The 25,458-nt window shown below is 46.4% G+C and overlaps 1 protein-coding gene across 2 annotated transcripts in view; it reads right to left on the reverse strand.

The window, feature by feature from the left end:
* The window catches only part of ASAP1 (ArfGAP with SH3 domain, ankyrin repeat and PH domain 1), an 803,986-nt gene that overhangs the window by 361,654 nt on the left and 416,874 nt on the right, over positions 1-25,458 (reverse strand). For both annotated transcript variants that reach the window (XM_030219214.1, XM_030219206.1), the window contains exon 13: positions 7,613-7,682. In XM_030219214.1, coding sequence (XP_030075074.1) covers positions 7,613-7,682 — 70 coding nt within the window. The remainder of the gene's footprint in view (positions 1-7,612; positions 7,683-25,458) is intronic.

The following is a 25,458-nucleotide window of genomic DNA, read 5'->3' on the forward strand; positions in this document are numbered from 1 at the left end:
GCGCTAAGGTGAACCCTTACAGAGTTGGTCTTGAGACCAGACTCAGACAAGTGCGGAAGGTATTCAAGCAGGGTCTGTGTAGGACAGGAGCGAGGATCTAAGGCCTTGCTGTCACATCAGATGGCAAACCTCCTCCATAAAAAGAAGAAACTCCTGTTAGTGGAATCTTTTCTGGAAGCAAGCAAGACCCGGGAGACACCCTCCGACAGACCCAAAGAGGCAAAGTCTACGCTCTCAACATCCAGGCCGTGAGAGCCAGAGACTGGAGGTTGGGATGCAGAAGCGCCCCTTCGTTCTGTGTGATGAGGGTCGGAAAACACTCCAATCTCCACGGTTCTTTGGAGGACAACTCCAGAAGGAGAGGGAACCAGATCTGACGCGGCCAAAAAGGAGCAATCAGAATCATGGTGCCTCGGTCTTGCTTGAGTTTCAACAAAGTCTTCCCCACCAGAGGTATGGGAGGATAAGCATACAGCAGGCCGTTCCCCCAATCCAGGAGGAAGGCATCCGATGCCAGTCTGCCGTGGGCCTGAAGTCTGGAACAGAACTGAGGGACCTTGTGGTTGGCTCGAGATGCAAAGAGATCTACCAAGGGGGTGCCCCACACCTGGAAGATCTGGCGCACTACTCTGGAGTTGAGCGACCACTCGTGAGGTTGCATAATCCTGCTCAACCTGTCGGCCAGACTGTTGTTTATGCCTGCCAGATATGTGACTTGGAGCAACATGCCGTAACGGCGAACCCACAGCCACATGCTGACGGCTTCCTGACACAGGGGGCGAGATCCGGTGCCCCCCTGCTTGTTGATGTAATACATGGCAACCTGGTTGTCTGTCTGAATTTGGATAATTTGGTGGGACAGCCGATCTCTGAAAGCCTTCAGAGCGTTCCAGACCGCTCGTAACTCCAGGAGATTGATCTGTAGATCGCGTTCCTGGAGGGACCAGCTTCCCTGGGTGTGAAGCCCATCGACATGAGCTCCCCACCCCAGGAGAGACGCATCCGTAGTCAGCACTTTTTGTGGCTGAGGAATTTGGAAAGGGCGTCCCAGAGTCAAATTGGACCAAATCGTCCACCAATACAGGGATTTGAGAAAACTCGTGGTCAGATGGATCACGTTCTCTAGATCCCCAGCAGCCTGAAACCACTGGGAGGCTAGGGTCCATTGAGCAGATCGCATGTGAAGACGAGCCATGGGAGTCACATGAACTGTGGAGGCCATGTGGCCAAGCAATCTCAACATCTGCCGAGCTGTGATCTGCTGGGACGCTTGTACCCAGGAGACGAGGGACAACAGATTGTTGGCCCTTGTCTCCGGAAGATAGGCACGAGCCATCCGAGAATCCAGCAGAGCTCCTATGAATTCGAGTCTCTGTACTGGGAGAAGATGGGACTTTGGATAATTTATCACAAACCCCAGTAGCTCCTGGAGTCGAATAGTCATCTGCATGGACTGTAGAACTCCTGCCTTGGATGTGTTCTTCACCAGCCAATCGTCGAGATAAGGGAACACGTGCACTCCCAGTCTGCGAAGCGCTGCTGCTACTACAGCTAGGCACTTCGTGAACACCCTGGGCGCAGAGGTGAGCCCAAAGGGTAGCACACAGTACTGAAAGTGACGTGTGCCCAGCTGAAATCGCAGATACTGCCTGTGAGCTGGCAATATCGGGATGTGTGTGTAGGCGTCCTTCAAGTCCAGAGAGCATAGCCAATCGTTTTCCTGAATCATGGGAAGAAGGGTGCCCAGGGAAAGCATCCTGAACTTTTCCTTGACCAGATATTTGTTTAGGGCCCTTAGGTCTAGGATGGGACGCATCCCCCCTGTATTCTTTTCCACAAGGAAGTACCTGGAATAGAATCCCAGCCCTTCTTGCCCGGGCTGGACCGCATTGGCGCTGAGAAGGGCGGAGAGTTCCTCTGCAAGTACCTGCTTGTGCTGGACGCTGTAAGACTGAGCTCCCGATGGGCAATTTGGAGGCTTCGAGGCCAAATTGTGGGTGTATCCTTGCCGGACTATTTGCAGAACCCAACGGTCAGAGGTTATAAGAGGCCACCTTTGGTGAAAAACTTTCAACCTCCCCCCGACCGGCAGATCGCCCGGCACGGATACGTTGATGTTGGCTATGCTCTGCTGGAGCCAGTCAAAAGCTCGTCCCCTGCTTTTGCTGGGGAGCCGCAGGGCCTTGCTGAGGCGCACGCTGCTGACGAGAGCGAGCTGGGGCTTAGCCTGGGCCGCAGGCTGACGAGATGGAGGATTGTACCTACGCTTACCAGAAGAGTAGGGAACAGCCCTCCTTCCACCATAAAAACGTCTACCTGAGGAGGTAGATGCTGAAGGCTGCCGGCGGGAGAATTTGTCGAAAGCGTTATCCCGCTGGTGGAGCTGTTCTACCACCTGTTCGACTTTTTCTCCAAAAATGTTGTCCGCTCGGTAAGGGGAGTCCGCAATCCGCTGCTGGATCCTATTCTCCAGGTCGGAGGCACGCAGCCATGAGAGTCTGCACATCACCACACCTTGAGCAGCGGCCCTGGACGCAACATCAAAGGTATCATATACCCCTCTGGTCAGGAATTTTCTGCACGCCTTCAGCTGCCTGACCACCTCCTGAAATGGCTTGGCTTGCTCAGGAGGGAGCTTGTCCACCAAGCCCGCCAACTGTCGCACATTGTTCCGCATATGGATGCTCATGTAGAGCTGGTAGGACTGAATCTTGGCCACGAGCATAGAGGAATGATAGGCCTTCCTCCCAAAGGAGTCTAAGGTTCTGGAGTCTTTGCCCGGGGGCGCCGAAGCATGTTCTCTAGAACTCTTAGCCTTCTTTAGGGCCAGATCCACCACACCAGAGTCGTGAGGCAACTGAGTGCGCATCAGCTCTGGGTCCCCATGGATCCGATACTGGGATTCGATCTTCTTGGGAATGTGGGGATTAGTTAGTGGCTTGGTCCAGTTTGCCAGCAATGTCTTTTTTAGGACATGATGCATGGGTACTGTGGATGCTTCCTTAGGTGGAGAAGGATAGTCCAAGAGCTCAAACATTTCAGCCCTGGGCTTCACCTCCACAACCAACGGGAAGGGGATGGCCGTAAACACCTCCCGGACAAAGGCCGCGAAAGACAGACTCTCGGGAGGAGAAAGCTGTCTTTCAGGGGAGGGAGTGGGGTCAGAAGGCAGGCCATCAGACTCCTCGTCAGAGAAATATCTGATGTCCTCCTCCTCCTCCCACGAGGCCTCACCATCGGTATCAGACACAAGTTCACGAACCTGCGTCTGAAGCCGTGCCCGACTCGACTCCGTGGAAACACGGCCACGGTAGGAGCGTCGAGAGGTGGACTCCCTCGCCAGCATCGGCGAAGCTCCCTCCGCCGACGTCGTCGGGGAGTCTGCATGGGAGGCGGCCGTAGCCGAGACCTCACCTCGGGCAAGGGGCCAGCCATCGCCTCACTCAACGGTACCAGTGGCGCAAGCACCCCCGGTACCGGAGGGGAAGGGCGCAACAGCTCTCCCAGAATCTCTGGGAGAACGGCCCGGAGACTCTCGTGCAGAGCGGCTGTGGAGAAAGACTGAGAAGCCGATGCAGGCGTCGATGTCAGAGTCTGTTCCGGGCGTGGAGGCGGTTCCGGGTTGTCCAAGGGGGAGCGCATCGACACCTCCTGAACAGAGGGTGAGCGGTCCTCCCGGTGCCGATGCTTACTGGGTGCCGACTGCCTCGGCGACCCAGAGCTCTCGGTACCGAGATGGGAAGGAGACCGGTGACGATGCTTCTTTGACTTCTTCAAGCGAAGCATGTCACCGGAGCTTCCCGGTACCGAAGAGGAGGACGTAGAATCCAACCGTCGCTTCCTCGGGACCGAGGCCGAAGAAGGTCGATCTCGGGGGGCTGTACCGCAGGAGCCCTCAGGGCAGGGGGAGACCCACCCGAAGGCTCACCGCCACCAGCAGGGGAATGGACAGCCCTCACCTGCACTCCAGACGAAGCAACACCGTCCGACGACATCAGCAACAGCGGAGGTCCCGGTACCACCGACGTCGACGCAGCCTTTCGATGTCTCGGTACCGACGATGCCGGAGGAAGAGGCCTCGATGCAGTCGATGCCGAGGTCGAAGTCTTCGATGCTGTTGACGTCGAGGCACTCGATGCCCGTGCTGTTGTCGTCGAACAGCCCGAGAACAACGCATTCCACTGGGCCAATCTCGCTACCTGAGTCCTCTTTTCAAAAGAGCACAAAGACTGCAGGCCTGCGGGCGGTGCCCAGCCCCCAGACACTGAAGACACGAAGCGTGCCTATCAGTGAGTGAGATTACCCGGGTGCACTGGGTGCACTTCTTGAAGCCGCTGGAAGACTTCGATGACATGGGCGGAAAAATCACGCCGGCGAAATCAAAATTCGCGATGATGACGAAAGGCACCAAAAAGATGGGAGAAAAACCCGAATCGAGGCCAAGTAGGCCGGTCCCGAAAGCGAAAGGAAACTTACTCGGGGAAAAAGCTGGAAACACAGGAAAAGGGTAAAGACCGGATCGGTCTCTCTTTTTTTTTTTTTTTAGCGAAAATCGCGAAGACGCGCGAGGGTCAACTTGAGGGGCACAAAACGGCGGCAAAACACGACCGTCCCGAGCGCGGACAAAAGAAGACTGATGAACACAAGCCGGTTCGGGCGGGAAGACGGCCGCGCATGCGCGGTGCGCATCGGCGCGCGAGGACTAGCAAAGGCCTTTGCTAGTGAAGTTTCCGGTTGGAGGGGGCTGCCGTGGACGTCACCCATCAGTGAGAACAAGCAGCCTGCTTGTCCTCGGAGAATACAAAGTTACATGGATACAAAAGCTAACAATCATTTCCTATTAAAATTCAAAAACAAATGAGTTAAGCAAACATTTGAAATGTCTATAGCTTGATGCTTATACTATTAAAGAAGAAATATCTTTACCCAGTTTGGCAGCCCAGTAAGATATTAAAGAATTTATAAATTTCTTTCTTTCTTTTCACTTTAAAGACGAAAAAAAAAAACAGATTAGATGATCGGGCCTTACACATTAAAATGGACAAAACAAAACAATTTGTTAGATATGAAGGAGCTAAACCATGAGATATTTTGTACAAACAGGTTAATTTAAAAACAACACGAGCTGCAACCGGCATCCAATGAACTTTGAAATAATACATTGTTAAATGATCAGATCGTTTTAAAGAATAAATCAGCCACAGTGCGGCATTTTGAATAGTCTATAATGTTCAAAATAATGTTTGAGAACATCTTAAACAGACTATATTACAATAGTCCAAAGAACTAAGTAACAGTGTTTGAACCAACAATGTGAATTAATGAACTTCAAAATATTTACGAATATAATGCAATTTGCGCTTAAGGAGGAAAATTTTCTGTACTACGTTATTGACATGAAGCTCCATGGTACCTGCTAAAGCCAAATACACCCCCAAAATCCTTACAAAGGGGGAAAGAATATAATTCTGATGGTTAATAACAATATTGGATAACTTCCTAAAAGAAAAGTCCATAAGCCATTATTAAAATGGAGTTGGGAAAATCCACTGCTTATTTCTAGGATAAGTAGCATAAAATCTGTTTTACTTTCTGGGATCTTGCCAGGTACTCTTGGATTGGCCACTGTTGAAACAGGATACTAGGCTTGATGGACCTTCGGTCTGTCCCAGTATGGCAACGATTATGTTCTTATAAGCCTTTGGCAGGCCCCCAATGTGTTTGCGTGAGTGCCTTCTTGCTCGCTCAAGTCACAGGGCACCAGCAGTTGGATAAAAAAGCATAAAGAATGCAACTCCTAAGGGAGGTGGAAGGGTATGTGAGAATACTTGTCCTAATGTCCTTGGAGAACTCCTGCTACAGGTGAGCAACTTCACTTTCTCCACAAGGACAAGCAGGACATAGTACACTCACATGTGGGAATCCCTAGTTACCAGGCTCATTGAAAACAACAAACAATGGTCAGTAGGAACTTGAAACTGCAAGGCCAACCAGAATCAATAATACTACCAACCAAAACCGTCCTTTTGGGAAGGTGCAGCCTGGAACAGAAAAGAATGGGCCTAGGAGGGTGGAGTTGTATCCTACATTCTAAACAAATTCTGCAGAACTGACTGACCAAACCGACTGTTACATCGAGTATTCTGCTCAAGGCAGTAACGGAATATGAATGTGTGGACTGAAGACTGGACCGTAAGCGGGCTACCGATGTAGCCATGACTTTGACATTATGAGCTGTGACATAGCCCTCCAAAGTCAGCCCAGTCTGGGCATAAAAGAAAGAGATGCAGTCTGCTAGCCAACTGGATAAAGTGCATTTACCAATGGCTGCCCTCATCCTGTTTAGGTCAAAAGAAACAAAAAGCTGGGTGGACTGTCTATGGGCTTTAGTCCATTCCACATGGAAAGCTAAGGCTCTCCTGCAGTCCAAGGTGTGCAGTGCGTTTTCGTCAGGATGGGCATAAGGCTTTGGGGAAAATGTTGGATTGGCGATTGATGTGAACTCTAACATCAGCTTAGGATGCATGCAGAGAACTTGGTGAAACTTTGTGTGTGACAGATCAGCTACTAGGATCTGCAGCTCACTAACTCTGTGCGCTGAAGTGACATCCACCAAAATCAAGACCTTCCAGGTCAGGTACTTCAGATAACAGGAATCAGGTGGCTCAAAAGGAGCTTTCATCAGCTGGATGAGGATGATGTTGAGGTCTGATGACACAGTCAGAGATTTGACCGGGGGGGGGGGGGGGGGGGGGGGGGGGCTTGGTCAACATCATACATTTTAGGCATATGTCATGTGGGTCAGTCATAGACATGGTCCTAGTACAGTCTGTGCACCATTTAAAACTATTGGCAGGTTTCTGGGACATGACAGGGGACATAGCCATGGCTCAATTTTTGAAAAAAGGTGAGTGTTTTTTTTTAATGGATTCAGTGGGGAGCTCGGGTCTAAAGTGGAGGCAAGGCATGAAAAAAAGAAAGAAAGAAAAGTACGAAAAAACTGAGACAAAAACGGGAGCGGGAACAAAAAAAAAAAAAAAAAATTATGTCCTGCACCATTCACTACTAGAACTATGAGACAGGAATGCGAAATATGTCAGAAAAAATAACTCACTCTAGTGATAGAAGACGCTCAGCTCTGCGGAGAAAGTGAACCTACAGGTCCCGCGTGACTCGGGTAGGCGGGAAAGAACTTGTGCATGTGCAGTGTGGGGTCTGTCAAGGGTTCTAGAAATTCCAGCATGCTGGGCAGCATCCACTTCAAGGCTCCATCGGGGACAGCATCCACATGTGAATATACTATGTCCTGCTTGTCCTTAGAGAACTTCAATTTCTGGGGTTGTCGAAATATTTACTTGTTTCCATGCTTGATAAATACTTCAGGCATATTAATTCTTGACTTGCCTTCTCCCACTCTATGCTTCTCTGTCCCATTTTAATGTAGTTCCTTTCTAAATTATTTTACATTTTTTAACTGCCTTGCTGTATGTGATGAAAGGTGGTATTATCAAATCTAAATAAACCATAAACTTCACTAGACTATGACAGACTGATTTGAATGTTTGTTTGTTTTTTGAAGTACAAGCAGTAAACAAAATACTTAAATGCTTACCGTTGCATGTGAAATGGTAAGGATTCCATTTTTGACCATGCACTTTCTTCTTTGCCATACTTTCCGTAGTCTGGAAATGTATTAAACATACCAATAATTTGCTTATATCTTAAACAATGAAATTAAAATACAAATAAATCATACTCAACATTCCAATAACTATTTTCAACCAAAAGGGGTGTTGTTTTGTCATCTAAACATATCAATGTAGGTTAATCCATTGCAAGTGTCTCTTACCTAGAGTATTTTCAATTAATTAGCATTTGATGACACCTTCTCTAGAATGCTAGTAGAAAGCTGTTTAAATATCTTGAAATAGCATACAATAAAAACCTCAAAACAGAATCAAATTAAAGGTACATAATCATAAAAAATAAACATTCACAAAACCCCCCACCCCATTAAAACTAACCAACACAATAGCCTAAAAGTATATAAAAAAAACTAACAGAGTAATTCTATAACTCGGTGCTAAGATGTAAGTGCCACAATGGGGTATACTTGATGTCAATTCTATAAAAGCACTTAGGAGCACTTTAGCTGTTGTAGAAAACTACAGCAAAACTGTGCTGGTATGCCAAAATGTAGGAGCACCTACTTATGACAGGTATTTTCATGCGCAGAATCACACAATGCAACATGCACAACTGATAGTATTCTACAAACTGTGTGCATTGCTTGGTGACACTCTCTTATTTTCGAAACATATGGACATCTCAAAAAGCCGAGATGGCCGTCCATATGATTGAAATATCCAAATTCTGATTTTGTAACAACAAAACGGGGAACATGCAAGTGAACTAGGCCAGTTTTTCCCAAGTTGGTCCTGGAGTACCTCCTAGCCAGTCAGGCTTTCAGGATATCCATAATGAATATACATGAAAGACATACACAAAATGGAGGCAGTGTATGAAAATCAATCTCATGCATATTCATTATGACTATCCTGAAAACCTGACTGGCAAGAGAGTACTCCAGGACCAATTTGGGAAATATTGAGCTAAGCATTGCGTTCTGGAGGCATGCCAAGAGCAGCATTACACTCAGGATGTCCTAATGAGATAATCAATAGCAAGACGACATTCATGGCTGGAACCGGATGTCCATCCCTAGACCTGATATGAAAGCAAATAAGGCAAGCTGCAACCTGTCTTTTGTGACCCATCTGTGTTGTTACTGAGGGTCAGATGCTCAAAATTGCCATTAAATACCGCGTGTGTTTATATCTGTGGTTGAACTTACTAATTTCGAAACAAGCGATCAATGCTCAAAAGAAATTGAATGCAAATAAGATGAATGAAAATTCTGCAAGTGGCTCTATAGGGAAAGTGCCTAGCACATACACATTTCAGTTTCACGTTAAGCATCAATGTTCTGCGCATGCCCAGGAAAAACAATGGTGACAATCGTACAGCAAACCTTTATGCGTGCACCATAGATGAACATCATATGCATGCATCCAGTGACATCACATGGAGCTTCCTTTTTTTTTTGTTGTTTAACGACCACTTTTTAGCACTACTATTATGCGCGGGACACACACATATATAATGCATGCAAGTGGCACATTTCACACACATGTGCAGATACTATTAAAAAATCCAAGCACACTGCTCCAATGAGAAGTACAGTGGGGGAAATAAGTATTTGATCCCTTGCTGATTTTGTAAGTTTGCCCACTGACAAAGACATGAGCAGCCCATAATTGAAGGGTAGGTTATTGGTAACAGTGAGAGATAGCACATCACAAATTAAATCCGGAAAATCACATTGTGGAAAGTATATGAATTTATTTGCATTCTGCAGAGGGAAATAAGTATTTGATCCCCCACCAACCAGTAAGAGATCTGGCCCCTACAGACCAGGTAGATGCTCCAAATCAACTCGTTACCTGCATGACAGACAGCTGTCGGCAATGGTCACCTGTATGAAAGACACCTGTCCACAGACTCAGTGAATCAGTCAGACTCTAACCTCTACAAAATGGCCAAGAGCAAGGAGCTGTCTAAGGATGTCAGGGACAAGATCATACACCTGCACAAGGCTGGAATGGGCTACAAAACCATCAGTAAGACGCTGGGCGAGAAGGAGACAACTGTTGGTGCCATAGTAAGAAAATGGAAGAAGTACAAAATGACTGTCAATCGACAAAGATCTGGAGCTCCACGCAAAATCTCACCTCGTGGGGTATCCTTGATCATGAGGAAGGTTAGAAATCAGCCTACAACTACAAGGGGAGAACTTGTCAATGATCTCAAGGCAGCTGGGACCACTGTCACCACGAAAACCATTGGTAACACATTACGACATGACGGATTGCAATCCTGCAGTGCCCGCAAGGTCCCTCTGCTCCGGAAGGCACATGTGACGGCCCGTCTGAAGTTTGCCAGTGAACACCTGGATGATGCCGAGAGTGATTGGGAGAAGGTGCTGTGGTCAGATGAGACAAAAATTGAGCTCTTTGGCATGAACTCAACTCGCCGTGTTTGGAGGAAGAGAAATGCTGCCTATGACCCAAAGAACACCGTCCCCACTGTCAAGCATGGAGGTGGAAATGTTATGTTTTGGGGGTGTTTCTCTGCTAAGGGCACAGGACTACTTCACCGCATCAATGGGAGAATGGATGGGGCCATGTACCGTACAATTCTGAGTGACAACCTCCTTCCCTCCGCCAGGGCCTTAAAAATGGGTCGTGGCTGGGTCTTCCAGCACGACAATGACCCAAAACATACAGCCAAGACAACAAAGGAGTGGCTCAGGAAGAAGCACATTAGGGTCATGGAGTGGCCTAGCCAGTCACCAGACCTTAATCCCATTGAAAATTTATGGAGGGAGCTGAAGCTGCGAGTTGCCAAGCGACAGCCCAGAACTCTTAATGATTTAGAGATGATCTGCAAAGAGGAGTGGACCAAAATTCCTCCTGACATGTGTGCAAACCTCATCATCAACTACAGAAGACGTCTGACCGCTATGCTTGCCAACAAGGGTTTTGCCACCAAGTATTAGGTCTTGTGTGCCAGAGGGATCAAATACTTATTTCCCTCTGCAGAATGCAAATAAATTCATATACTTTCCACAATGTGATTTTCCGGATTTAATTTGTGATGTGCTATCTCTCACTGTTACCAATAACCTACCCTTCAATTATGGGCTGCTCATGTCTTTGTCAGTGGGCAAACTTACAAAATCAGCAAGGGATCAAATACTTATTTCCCCCACTGTATGCAAGCAGATTGCTCCACTGAGAAGTCACCTTCATGCAATGACAGCTCCAGACCAAAATCATCTGGAATGGATCTTTACAAGCGTTAGATGAGTTTGCATGTTGGCTTAATTCTTTACAATCTAATTTAAACTTTACAATGCAGCATGATAAATTGGGGTTAGAATTTTTGAATGTTTAGGTCTACAGGATGGACAATAAAACACAAACCACTCTGTACCAAAAATCCACAGTGCAGAATACCTTACTACATTTTTCTAAATCCCATCCCTACCATCTCTGAGCTAGCCTTCCAATTAGTCAGTTTTTACGTTTGAAACACATTTGTTTTAACAATGTTGATTTTGAAGATCAAGCATCTAGGATGATTACTCAATTTTTGGAGAGATAATACCCTTATAAAATCATCAGAAATGACTATCTTAGAGCTAAGTTTGCACACCATGATTTATTATTACAATACAAACAAAATATAAAGGAAGACCGATTGGTAGCGGTATTACCATTCTCAATTCTTAACTCCAAAATTAATAAGTCTATTCATGCACATTGGAATATCCTGCAAATTCACGAATGTTTTGAAACTCATCCTGTGAGTTCAAATGCAATAAGACTATTGGTGAACTGTTGTCATATAAACGTCTTTATTATTTGTCCTCTGATGTGGAAAGATTGGGACATTTCAAATGTGGAGAGTGTCAGTTGTGTTCTACACCACTGTAAAGGGAACTGATTGGAAACATCCAGCTACTGCTCAGTGTAACACAGCTCGTAAATACATTGTCAAATGAGGAATATCATGTATGTTATTGATTACCCTTGCCAACTATTATATGTTGGACATTCAAGCTGCCCTATTAGAGTGCGGCTTACAGAACATAAATCACGGATTTAAAACAATGTTTGGTCTGCCCCTCTAGTGCAACATTGGCACAATTTTCATCATCAGTTGAGTGACATTAGATGGCACATTTTAGACAGTGTAGGGTTGGAGGGTGGCAACTCTGAACATCAAATTATAAAGAGCAGCTTTGGATTTTCTTGTCTTAAAATGCTTCAACCTTTGGGGCTAAATTCAGAAATAGAATGGTGGTCCTTGATCTGATTGGTTGCTGTGCAGATCTTGACAACCAATCGGGTTGTTGGGATTCCAGTAAGCTGACTTAACAAAAACCGTGGCCGTTTTCTTTTCATGTGAGGAAGCAAGCAGGTTACTGAAAAAGTAACTTGTTATAATGCAGAGCACTGTATGTGATGGAGATGGAGATATATATATATATATTTTTTTTTTTTTTTTTTGTAGAGTTCATAGCTTGTTTGATTATATTTTGGAATTTTTTGCTTGTTTTCAGTGAACTTCTTCCCTGAGGAAGATACGAAACTTGGCCATGTCGGTGGAAGTTCTCACAATGTTGAAAACAGTTGCAAGTTAAGTAGTGTCAATTGCACCAAAAGCTTTGAAGAGTTTTGGACTGTTTGTCTGAAAATTTAACAAAACAATTATCAAAAAGTTAAAATAATAAGTGAAAATGATGGATCAATGAAGATCCGCAAATCATTAATTTTGAATCTCTGGATAGCGACATTGATAATATGAATTCTGATGATCCTTTAAAAAAATGTGACAATATGGGGAAATGTTTGCTAATATTTTGAAAAATTAATGAAGATATTCTGAAATGTTATTGATTTTGCTACTGCATTTCTGTTCAAGGTGGAAGGTACCGGGATAATTATTAGTGTTGTATATACGTCTCTGCACATTGAGCAAGGCAGTCCTTTTTATTGGACACACCCCATGTATGGCATAACATCAAACAGTGGAATAGAAGACGGTTATACCTATTAAACCTGGAAGAATGATGCACACTGTCAGGTGGGTAAAGATAGAAGGATAGAGGACAGTGTGAGCACACTGCAATATCAGGGGGCAGGAGCAGGGGGGAGGAGGTGGATCATCTCAATCATGGAAGTGAGACTTGAATCAGGAACCCATGGGTTCTCAAACCACTGCCCTATACATTATGTTACACTTCTACATCAGGCCAATGCCCTCTGAAATCCTGGTGCTCTGTATGTAGCCTGTCACCATAGTGCACTCTCTCAGATAATTTCTAGGAATGAAATGAATAGTATCATTCCCACTCCCCCCCAGGCAGTGTGCAAGATAGATTGAAGGATGGTGGGATACAAAAGACTGTGATCACTATATGTGGGGCATAATCTTACCTGTTTCCTCAAATTATGCAGAGGTGTCCTGGCTGCCCACACAGGGGAAAGTCCTAAGGACTATCTGCTCTACTGAGTGAGGTTGTCAGTATCAGCTTCCTGGGGATCTTCTCCTGTCTTGTTTTTCATATCTTTGTGGAGTTGTCTCCACTTCCTCTATTATTATGAAAGACAGCATTTAACTTATGGCACATGGCCACCCACTCCCTTTGTTTTGTGCATGCACCTATACATTGCCCTTTGGGAGCAAAAAAGTTTGGCATGGTGAGAGACCACCTCTCTACCCAGCAGCACAATCTCTGCTGGTGTAAAGCTGCCCTTTCTGCTCAGCATGTCCTTTCAGGCAGCAATGCTGACGTTGGGATGTGGAGGTTCGAAAATGTCGACATGGCCTACAGTACCCAAATTGCAAAGGACTGAAATACAAAACAACTTACACAGCCGGCTTCTCCTACATAAGCGCACAACTATGGAATGAGCTCCCAAAAGCTGTGAAAACAATCCACGACCACTTGAACTTCACGAAATCACTAAAAGCCTACCTCTTCAAAAAGGCCTACCCCAACGACCCCACGTAACCCTCTTCACCTACCAACACAGCATGACTATGATCGAACAGGACATCACGCAATCTTCATCCATTCCGACTCTCCACTTATACCTGATACGATCACTATACAACTTTGTATTTGTTATTCACTGACTGGGCAAACACCTTTGATGATATGATGTAAGCCACATTGAGTCTGCAAATAGGTGGGAAAATGTGGGGTACAAATGCAACAAATAAATAAATAAAATATAGGCAAGGTTGGACATCCCAGGTGCAAAAAATTAGAAGTTTGTAAATTGGACGTTCCTAATTGGAAAATGGGTCACAGCTTTGGGCGTTCTACAGAGATGGATGTTTATTCGACCATTTTTGAACCAGAATGTTAAAAAGGGGGAGGGAGCTTGTGCTGATAAAACATTCCACACCTGTGAAACCACCTCATTACCTCTTCTTCTTGTTCCACAAGCACCATCCAGCAGAACTCATGAAGCTATGGAAATGCAGGAGTCATCATTTGTAAGTCTCTCCACTTAAGATCAGAACTCTCACCTCCCACTCAAGTATGAAGCAGTCATGAGACATTAGTTGCCTATTTGTAGAAACTGGCTGTTATGCACTGGTGGGAATGTCGCCAAGGGGAATCAGTGGACTGTGAGGCAGAGATTTTGGTGCTCACTTTTAAAGCACATAGACTTACAAAGTTACATAGAGGAATATTTTCAAAGTACTTAGCCTTCCAAAGTTCCATAGAAACCGGGGGAATGGGGAATATTGCAGGTGGCTCTTGCTGCATGCTATAGGCCTCAGATAGAGCAATGCAATCAGGTAGCAGTATCAGCCCTGCATCATGAGTTGCTAATCCCCTACCGTGGTCACCATTCAAATGCTGTGCGATGATATTTTTGTCATGAGACACCAGGGAAACTTCTCAGGAGCTGTGAAGTAGGGCAAGCAGGATGATAGTGTCCACATATTTATTTGACAATCATTCTGGCTCAACTCACACTACTTGTAATTCAGGCCAGATATCTTGAGCCAGACCTACCATATACACAGATTGCGAGCCCCCACGGGACAGATGACTACCTGATGCTTCTGAACAGTCCTCCCTTTTCTGTTAACCACAATGCTGTAGATGTGTCTGACGTCTAGGCCTGTGTGCCAACATTATGGGTTGTAGCATAGTTCACTGTACCTGGCCACTCTCCCCCACCCACCTAAAGGATTATAGTTGTGCACTGGTTGTTACCCAGCTGTGGGTGGAGTCTTTCAACAGGCTGGAACTTAGCACAGTGGTTCCCCATCCTGGTCCTGGAGGCCCCAGCAAATACTGTCTCCACTGCATGCACATCTCTCTCTAGAATAATCATTGTGGATATCCTGAAAACATGGCTGACTGTGGTCCCCAGAACCAGGTTGGGGAATCACTGACTTGGGTAATATCTTGAGTGGTTTAAGGATGTCTGAATCCTGGCATACACCCATTACCTTGAAGATGAGCCTGGGAAGGGAAACTGCAGAGATGCATACTCACCCACACTGCAGAGCCTAATTGCAGATCATATACACATCGTAACTTTGTTGGATGCTGCAGTGGTGAAACAAAATCCCACTGCTACTGCTGGCCACTATACTGCAACAGACATTCCCCGCCTCTATGATTTAATAGTGGAGTAATAGCCTAATGGCTTAGCAGTTGCCTGGAAACCTGGGGGAGGCAGATTCGATTCCTGCTGTGGCTCCCTGTGAAACTGGTCACATAACATTATCCTCCACTGGCCTGGCTTCTGAATGAATACCTATCAGTAATGAGAATCGGCCATGATAGTGACCAGAGGGCCAGCTGAATACACCGTACACCTCTTCTCTCCTAGCCCAGCATCTACAGTCTTCTTTCCCCAGGGATGTGCTATCACTGTTCTAACCACAGCTGTTGTCATCATTGCATGTCATATCATAACCACATCTTGGTAATAAAGGAGCCACAGAGCTGTGGAGGAAGCATTTAAACATAAAATATATTTTGCAATGTAAAACATTGAAATTTACATTAAGTACATCTGAGTCTCTTTCAATCTCTATGCACAAAGGCATTTGCAGGCTCATTGTGTGCTCTGTTGCTGCTCATGCAGTACCTGAAGCTCACTGATTAGTTGCAGCAATAGCCCCTCAATTCTGCTGAGCACCTGCTGCATGTCCATGATATGCAGCAGGATCTTGGAAAGAGTTGGGGCCATATGTAGCTCCATGCCTTGCCAGTCCACACCTGTCTCTTCAACAGGCAGGGGCTCAGTGCTGTGGGGTGGTGGCGGCACAGCTGGTGGGGTGGGAGGCTCTTGCTAGAATGCTTTGCCCTGTGGTGCAGCCTCAGGCAGGTCATCCTGCTCAGGCATGTTTGCATATATGCCCACCGGGACTTCCCAGTCCCCTTGCTCCTCTTACACCTCCCCAGGTAGACCCACAGGCTCTTAGGCTTGCACCTGGAGGTGGGGCACATCTAGAGCCTGTGCTGCCTCTTTTTCCTCCACCTCCCACCCTCTTTCGGGGCTGCCCAGCACCGAGTTTTCCTCCTCTGCTTTCTCCAGTCTCTTCTTCACGTGTTGGAGGTATACTTATGTGTGAATGAAGAGCACATGTCAGTTACACACATGCTACCTGACCAGTAGGCCAACATTTCCTTGGAGGCACATGCAATGTGTCATGTTGAATTGCATCGCAGTGCATTGAGGGAGGTGATCTCTCTACTCTTAGGTTTCCAAGGACAGGTGCCATTGTGCTACCCTTCTATGTGTCGGAGCTGTGCAGATGCAACCTTGGTATAGCCTAGACTATACGTAGCAAGTTGGTCAGCATACTAGTGCAGTCAGTCAATGCTATGCAGGTATGGCAACACTTGGGGCTGTGTGTTGGTAGCTGCGAGACATCAATGAGCAATAATATGCCAATGGCAAAGGACGCAAGAGCCACAGTTGTGCGTGTTTGTCACATGTGAGGTAGCCTGCATACAGGAATACAAGAACAGGCTTCATAATGGTGGAGGAACTAGGGTGGGAAGGCATTGGCTTGGCTATGAGGTGCCCATGTTGTGTACCAGTGATAGTGCACAGTAACAAGTACTTCCTAGGATCCAGTATGTTGGGGATCTATGCATATGAAGCCTACAGGTGAGTGGGGAGGGGTCCGCAGACCTTGTTGGGCCTTCCATGCCTTCTTATCCACCTCTGCAGAAACCTCATTGACACAGTCACAGTACTGGATTGAAAATGAGACACATATGTTTGGGAGAATACTGTTGTGGTATTATCATAACATTATCATTTGGGCCCCAGTGCACCATCTCATGACTCATGCACATGATGTTTGGCCTGGCAATGGAACCTTTTTTTTGGGGGGGGGGGTGGGGGGGGTGGTGTTGGGAGACTATTCCTCCAAACCTGTGCCATAGCTATGGAGGTTTCATGGCCCCTGCTGTGGATAGTGCAAGTTGATACTTGACTTTAGTCCTCACAATGGCTTGTACATTCTGTGTCAGTTCAGGGGTCTGTTGTTTGCATGGCACCTAGGGCTCTGAAGGCCTTCTGTGGTCCCTATGGTATCCTCCATGAATGCAAACATGAGGCTTGGCGTAGGGGTCAGGGCTGTAGGATCTAAAGACAGGTGAACTGGATTTGATGCTCACTGCAGCTCCTTATGATTGCTGGTTCTTTTACCAGTCACAGCTGCTGCTATATAGCTGTATGAGACATGCTTGGTACTTTGATTTGGCTCACAGAAGAGTGCTAGTGCACATCCCATACTCCTCCACCCTTTCCATGTAACCTAAATGGTTAGTGCTGGCTGCAACACATTGTTGTGTATGTGAGGGCTATGGCTACACTGTGTTGACAGAGACCACATACACATTCTTTGCTCCAGGAGATGGCTGTTTATGAGTTGCTATGTTGTTGTTACTCACCTTATTCTGCCAGGCGCTGCCTGATGTGCCTTATGAGAGGCCTGTTCTCATGCCTTATTTGGCAGAGGCGCTGCGTGAGCGCCTCCAGGTCATGGCGCACCCCATAGTGTCTGCAAAGCACAAGTTTGAGAGGACAGGGTTCAGGCAGAGGCCCTTTTTAGCTTTACAGACCAGCAGGACGATGATCAATTTCCTCATGTTGTTCCGAACAGCGCGGGGAAATAAAGCCCCGATGATCAAAGCTAATAGCATGCAAATTTAAGTGCATTATTAGCTTCGATCATTGGGGCATTTCTGAGGGAGGATTGTGACTGGGCATGCGCCTAAGGCACAATCCTCCTCCAGAAGTTGTTTGACAGCTCAAGGCTGTAAAAAAAAAAAACCCCCGGATCTGTCAAACAGACAAATACAAGAGACCTCCATTACCCCCCCCCCCCCCCACCTGGACACAAGAGGGCTGGAAGTCCAGTGGACCTCCATCCTCCCACACAAAAAGGTTTCCCTAGTGGGCCCAGTGAGCACCCCCGCCACCCATCCTAGTAGCCGTTTAACTCCCTCCTCCTGCAAATGCTGCGTTTAGAATGGAAGTGCCCTGCCCTGTGCATCCTGGGATGCACTGGGTGGGGCTTCAGTACCATATAAGGGAGTTTCTTTCTTATATGGTATTGAAGTCCCAACCAGTGCATCCCAGGATGCATCGGGCAGGGCGCTGACATTTTGAAGGCGGTGCTTGCAGGAGGAGGGAGTGCAACCTCCTCCTCCTGCTTCAGGGTATTGGGGGGGGGGGGGGAGGTTGCAGGGCTTGGGAGGTAACTAGATCATCAGAGCAGTGAGGGGTGCTTACTGGGCCATCAGGGAAACCTTTTGTGCGAATGGGGGATGGAGATCCAGCGGACCTCCAGCCTCGTGTCCAGGGGGGTGGCAGGCCTGTAAGCATGCAACTGCATGCTGGACAGGACTCCCCCATTCCTTCCCAAAGCTCTACAAACCCTAACGCCAGCTCTGAGCTGGCATAGGAATTGCCACAGAAGCAGCACCAATATTTGGTGCACTGCCCCCTGAGCATTGGGGAGGAATACCTAATGCACTATTAAGCATCCATTTGCATTCTACTTGCGCTCAGAACTGGTGAGCTCATTGTTACACATGCTCACTGTCTCTGCTGAAAGGGTGCAGGCAAACTTGGGTGCTAGTCCAGCACTAATGGCATCTAGCGCCTGTATTTGCCTTTTATCATCTGCCCACAGGTTCCCATATGCCATGTTTTGGTATGCTCCTAAGGCAGGTTGTAACAGCTGAGGTCTGGCAGTTTGGTTGCTTGCTAAGGAGTGTGCAGTCACCACATGGCCAGAGGTCCTGGTTGGCCTTAAGGTGGGCATGGTGACTGTGGATGGGTTGGAGCACTTCACTGTGGAAATCTGCATTGCAGCAAGAAGGTGGAAATGACCAGGTCATTACATGTGGGTCTTCGGGTTGCAGTCTCTGCATTAGTGGACTGCTACCCCTGTGCATATGTCTAAGCAGGCATGGAATGGCAGGACTGAGCTTAGGTTGGGGCAGCTCAAAGATTTGCAGCCCATCATTTCAGTCATGTGTGATGTGGGTTCCATATGGGGATGGTGGGACATGTTGTGGCCTTTCCTGCAATGGGGACAGGGGAGAAGCCTGATGGCAATCCCAGCAACTCTGAATATGTCTGTGACCCTGAGAGTGCATGGTGATTGCACATGGCTAATGCCAAGCTCACAATGGTCTCTAATTGTTCTCATACCTCACACTATCATTATCTGTTTTTGTCTCACCAAGAATGTAAACTGCACTGAACCCTGGAAATGGGATATTAGAAGTATACAAGAATGGATTTGATTTGATAGCTCATTATCGCCCGGTTTCCAATCTATGATTTCTTTCTAAGGTTCTTTTTCCTACAATTGTCTTCATTTGTCAAAAAATCGCTCGCCCTTCACCTTGAGCAATCCAGTTTCAGGGCTCATTTCAGCACAGAAACCATTATCACTGCAGTTCTCAATGAAATCTACACTCAATGGGATAGGCACAATATTGTCTTGGCTGTCTCTCTTGATCTCTCTACTGCTTTTCATTTTGTAGACCATTCATCTCTGCTGTCTCACCTTTCTTCGCTTGGTCTTTCAGGGTCTGTGCTTTCATGGCTTTTCTCTTTTCTTTCCAATTGCTCCTATGCTGCTGTTACTGCCTTTTCTCAGGCCTCCCCACAAGCACTAACATGTGGAGTCCTTCAAAGTTCTGTATTATCACCTCTTCTTTTCAACTTATTCCATAGTCCGCTTGCCACTTTAATCCAGTCCACTGGTGTGTCATTTCACTTTTATGCGGATAATATTTTGTAACTGTTTCCTACCACTCATTATAATCCTTCATTTGATCCTCTCAAAGATTGCTTATAGCTCATTTCTGACTGGCTTGTTGCACATAAATTTGATACTAAATAAGGAGAAAACAGTAGTATGCTGGTTTTCCGTAGGCCTTTCTGCGCCAACTTCACCTTTGGATTTGTTTGGTGCATCTTTCCAACCAGTTGACTCATTCTGTTAGGGATTATCCTTGACTCGCATCTTTCATATGTCCCCCAGATCTCCAATGTTTGCAAAACTGGCTTCTTTATCCTCCATCAGTTTAGAGCTATCCGCCATTACTTTAGCATCAATATCTTTCATTATTTAATTATGTCACTGCTCACAACCCAGTTAGACTATTACAATATAGTCTACTTTGGCTGCATCCAGGATAACCAGACATTTAAGTCTGCACCTAGATATTTAAGTCTGCAAATTTTACAGAATATGGCCATCCGGTTATTATGCCATGACGTCACTCCATTTCTTAAGAAATACCTCCGGCTCCACATCCAATAGTGCATAATCTTCAAATTGCTAACACTTACATTCAAGGCCCATAGATTTGGGCTCCCACATTACTTATCCACTCTTACCATCCTGTACTCTCAAGTCCGTGTCCTTCAATGATCATCGGCTAGTCCTGCCTAGTCTTAGGTTCATACAGCTTGAACTGACAAGACACCGTGCACTCTTTTTCGCTGCCCCTTCATGTTGAAACTCCCTTCCCCTTTACCTCCATGTAGAACTTCCATTTAAAAACTTTAAAGCAGGGATTAAGGCCTGGAATTTTACCCAAGCATTTGGTCCTACCGGGGAGTAGCCACTGAGCTGTCAGCCACTGTTCCATTCGCTATTATCAATTTTCTCCAGTCCTTCCCTCTCCTCCCAGCATACATACTGTTCCCCTCTTTCTACTTTACTCTGACTTTACTCTTTGAGCATGGTGTGTGTGTGAATTCCTTTCCTATCAATATACTGTGGTTCTTTTCCTTTTCTATGCTTTTTATTTTTTTTATTTTGCACACCGCTGTGATCTGCGAGATAGTCTTAGTGGTATAGCAAATTTAAACTATAGCTGCACTGCATGATGCCTTCATTGCAAGGGTGCTTCCAATATGCCTCCAGACCCTCATGAATATCTCAAGGAGTGGCAGTCTCCTGTGTCTCCTGAAGAGCTGCCTCCTGTAAATGAGGCTTAGCACAGCCAGGTGGTTGCTCTCCTGCTGACTGAAATTTTGCTCCCTCCTGGACACCACCCTAGTGTTCTATGGGACACGCTGTCGCATGTGCCCAGGATTTGGACATCCCGGCCCTTGATGTCCATCCAGCAGATGTCCACTCCCACAATTCGCTGTCCTTACAATGTGTGGCAATGATAGGTAATTTTAGACAGTGTGAACGACTATCTTGAGCCACCCATGTCAGTAACATAACATAGTAAATGACAGCAGATTAAGACCTCTACATCCAGTCTGCCCAACAAGTTAAACTCATTTTACATAGTATGTGATACTTTATATGTATACCTGAATTTGATTTGTCCTTGCCTTTCTCAGGGCACAGACCATAGAAGTCTGCCCTGTACTGTTCTTGAACTAAGTTCTGAAGCTAACATCGAAGCCCCTTAAAATTTACACTCCTGCCCACCCCTATCTATTCAGTCATGATCAGGGCGTAGACCGTAGAAGTCTGCCCAGCTCCCATTTTGTTTCCAATTAACGGCGTTGCCACCCAACCTCCGCTAAGATTCCACAGAACCATTCTTTTAAACAGGATTCCTTTCTGTTTATCCCATGCATATTTGAATTCCATTACCGTTTTCATCTACTACTACTACTTATCATTTCTATAGCGCTAAGCGCTACAAGGCATACGAAGCGCTGCACACCATACACAAAAAGACAGTCCCTGCTCAAAGAGCTTACAATCTAGATAAGACAGGCAGACAGACAGAACAATTAAGGGCAAGGGAATAAAGAGGTGAGGATAAAAGAACAGGGCAAGTGGGCAGTGGTTAGGAGTCAAAAGCAGTGGTAAAGAGGTGGGCTTTAAGTTTAGACTTGAAAACAGCCAAAGAGGGGGCTAGACGTAAAGGCTCGGGAAGTTTATTCCAGGCGTGAGGTGCAGCAAGATAAAAGGAACAGAGTCTGGAATTAGCAGTAGAGGAGAAGGGAACAGATAAGAGAGATTTATCAACACAACGGAGTACCCGAGGGGGGTATAGGGAGAGACAAGAGTGGAGAGGTACTGGGGAGCGGCAGAGTGAATGCACTTATAGGTCAATAAGAGAAGTTTGAATTGAATGCGGAAACGGATAGGGAGCCAGTGAAATGACTTTAGGAGAGGGCTAATGTGAGCATAGTGACTTTGGCGGAAAATGAGTCGCACAGCAGTTTTGGATCGATTGAAGAGGAGAGAGATGGCTAAGAGGGAGGCCGGTAAGAAGCAGGTTAAAATAATCAAGACGGGGGAGATCACGCGAGACATGAGCTGAACAGCAGCGAGTTGCTGGAGCTCCGAGTCCCATGCCCGATAATTAGCGATTCTCGCGGACCCAGACCCAATATTGACGGTGACAACAACCCCACATATGGACAGATACCTGAGGAACACATCTGGGACGATGGCACAAAGATCATCAAAGAAAGAAAAGCCAGAGAAAGCAAAGACGGACAGCCCCGAGAAATCCAAAATGGCGGAGGCTGACGCAACGCAACCCGGAGGATTTTCTGAAGCACAGCTCCTGCAGCTCACCGCGGCAGTGGTAAGGGCATGGGACCCCAAATGGGCTGAGATGGAACAGAAGCTAGAGACCCTGGCCGCGCAGTCAGATGGTATAGGGACGAGAGTGGGAGATCTGGAGACCCGAGTGTCTGCCTTGGAGGACAATAGCAGAGGCTACAGCCCTGAAATAGCAAACCTCACAAAGCAGCTAAAAGAGAGCCATGAAGAACTGGAAGAGTTAGAAAATCGTTCCAGAAGGAACAACATAAGAATCGTTGGACTAGCAGAGAAGGTTCCGGAACGGAACTTAATGTGTTGGCTTGAAGATTGGCTTGCAAAAGAACTGGCACTCACAGATACAATAGGCCCACTAATAATTGAAAGAGCACACAGAGTTGGGCGGAAATCAGAAGATAATACACGACCGAGAGTGGTAGTGGCCAGAATCTTCAATTATCAACACAAGATGGAGATTTTGCAAGGCTTCCGTATACGTCGAGATTCTTTAAAACACGAGGGGAGCAGAGTCTTAATTTTTCAAGATTTTTCTAGAGGTACAACAGCAAAGGCGCCAATTTCACCCGTTATGTGCAACCTTAGCGAAAAAGGACATACGATTTTCACTGAGATTTCCAGCCACATTAAGGATGTTAATTGGAGGCCAATGGAAATCATTCAAGGAAGCAGCGGCAGCAACAGCGGCAGCGCAAGAAGCCGGACTAATCAATGCCGAGTGAGGCAAAAAACGAACTTGGGGACACGAGACCATCAACAAGCGCACTAAACAATGGAACAGAAGGGCATGGACTCATGGGCGTAAGTGATCTCCACATTCCATCTTCAAGACCGAGAGGATGGAGCCAGGGAGTTTAAGGGGGAGGAAAGGAAGGGAAGGGAGGGAGATAGGGGGATAGGAACATGCCTTCACACACCACAACAGAAAAGAATAGACAGGGAAAAGGAAAGAGAAAACATATATAAAGGTCCCTCAGGGCAAGCAACATGCCAGTTAAAATAATAACATGGAACTAGGGGGGGTAAGCTCCCCAATCAAACGGGCAAAAATACTGACTGCCCTGAAAAGACATCAAGCAGAAGTGTAGATGGAGAACAGGAGAGGACTGAGAACAGAACCCTGAGGTACACCGATTGGTAGAGGGACAAACGTGGAAGAGGATCCACCAGATTGTACACTAAAGGTGCGAAGCGAGAGGTAGGAGGAGAACCAGGAAAGAACAGAGCCCTGGAAACCAAATGAAGACAGCGTATCAAGGAGTAGGCTGTGGTGAACAGTGTCAAAAGCGGTGGATAGATCAAGAAGCATGAGGATAGAATAGAGACCTTTGGATTTGGCCAGGAACAGGTCATTGGAAACTTTTGTAAGTGCCATTTCAGTTGAATGAAGAGGGGGAAAGCCAGATTGGAGTGGGTCAAGAACAGCTTGAAATGAGAGAAAGTCAAGACAGTGGCGGTGAACTGCGCGTTCAAGTAACTTGGAAAGGAAGGGGAGGAGGGAGATGGGTCGATAGTTGGAAGGACAGGTAGGGTCAAATGAAGGCTTCTTCAAGAGCGGTGTGACCACAGCATGTTTGAAGGCATTAGGAACGGTCGCAGTGGAAAGAGAGAGATTGAGGATATGACAGATAAAAGGGGTGAGAGTAGGAGAGATGGTGTTAAGAAGGTGGGTAGGAATGGGATCAGAGGAATAGGTAGTTCATTTTGAGGAGGAGAGAAGATGTGATGTTTCTTCATCAGTGACTTCAGGAAAGGAGGAAAAGGACGGAAGGGTTAAGTAAATAGGAGAACGGTATAAAAAAAACTTATTGTGCAAAAAATATATTTTTTTGCACAATAAGTTTTTTTTTATAAACCATATATTTAGTTTAGATTGTGGCTTATTTTTATCTTTGGTTTCTGTAAAAAATTCCATTAAATTTTAACTGCCAGACCCTCGACCATTCTTCTAACATTCAGCGATCCCTTCTCATCGTTTCTTCTCCCTCCAGGGTAGGGTATCCACTCTATTGGCTATTTTCGTGTCATCCGCAAAAAGGCACACCTTTCCTTCCAACCCTTCAGCAATATCTCTCACAAATATATTAAACAGAATAGGCCCCAGCACCGACCCCTGAGGCACTCCACTGCTCACCTTCCTTTCCTCAGAGCGGATTCCATTTACCACCATCCTCTGCCACCTGTCGGTCAACCAGTTTCTTATCCAGTCTACCACTTTCGGTCCTAAGTTCAACCCTTTCAGCTTATTCACGAGTCTTCTGTGGGGGACCGTATCAAAGGCTTTGCTGAAGTCCAAGTAGATTACATCTAGTGCACGTCCCTCATCCAGTTCTTTGGTCACTCAGTCAAAAAAGTCAATAAGATTCACTTGGCAGGATTTTCCTTTGGTAAAGACATACTGCCTTGGGTCCTGTAACCCATCGGTTTCTAGAAAGTTAACTATCCTTCCTTTCAGCAGCGACTCCATTATTTTTCTTACCACCGACGTGAGACTTACTGGTCTGTAGTTTCTCACATCTTCCCTGTCTCCACTTTTGTGAAGAGGGACCACATCCGCTCGTCTCCAATCTCGCGGAACCTCTCCCATCTCTGAAGATCTATTAAATAAATCTTTAAGAGGTCCCGCCAGGACCTCTCTGAGCTCCTTCAGTATCCTGGGATGTATCCCATCCGGCCCCATAGCTTTGTTCCACCTTCAGATTCTCCAGCTGTTTATAAACTCTTTCTTCCGTAAACGGCGCAGTATCCACTCCATTCCCAGACAATCCC

The sequence above is a fragment of the Microcaecilia unicolor genome, chromosome 1 (genome assembly GCF_901765095.1).
Source record: "Microcaecilia unicolor chromosome 1, aMicUni1.1, whole genome shotgun sequence".
NCBI classification, from domain to species: Eukaryota; Metazoa; Chordata; class Amphibia; order Gymnophiona; family Siphonopidae; genus Microcaecilia; species Microcaecilia unicolor.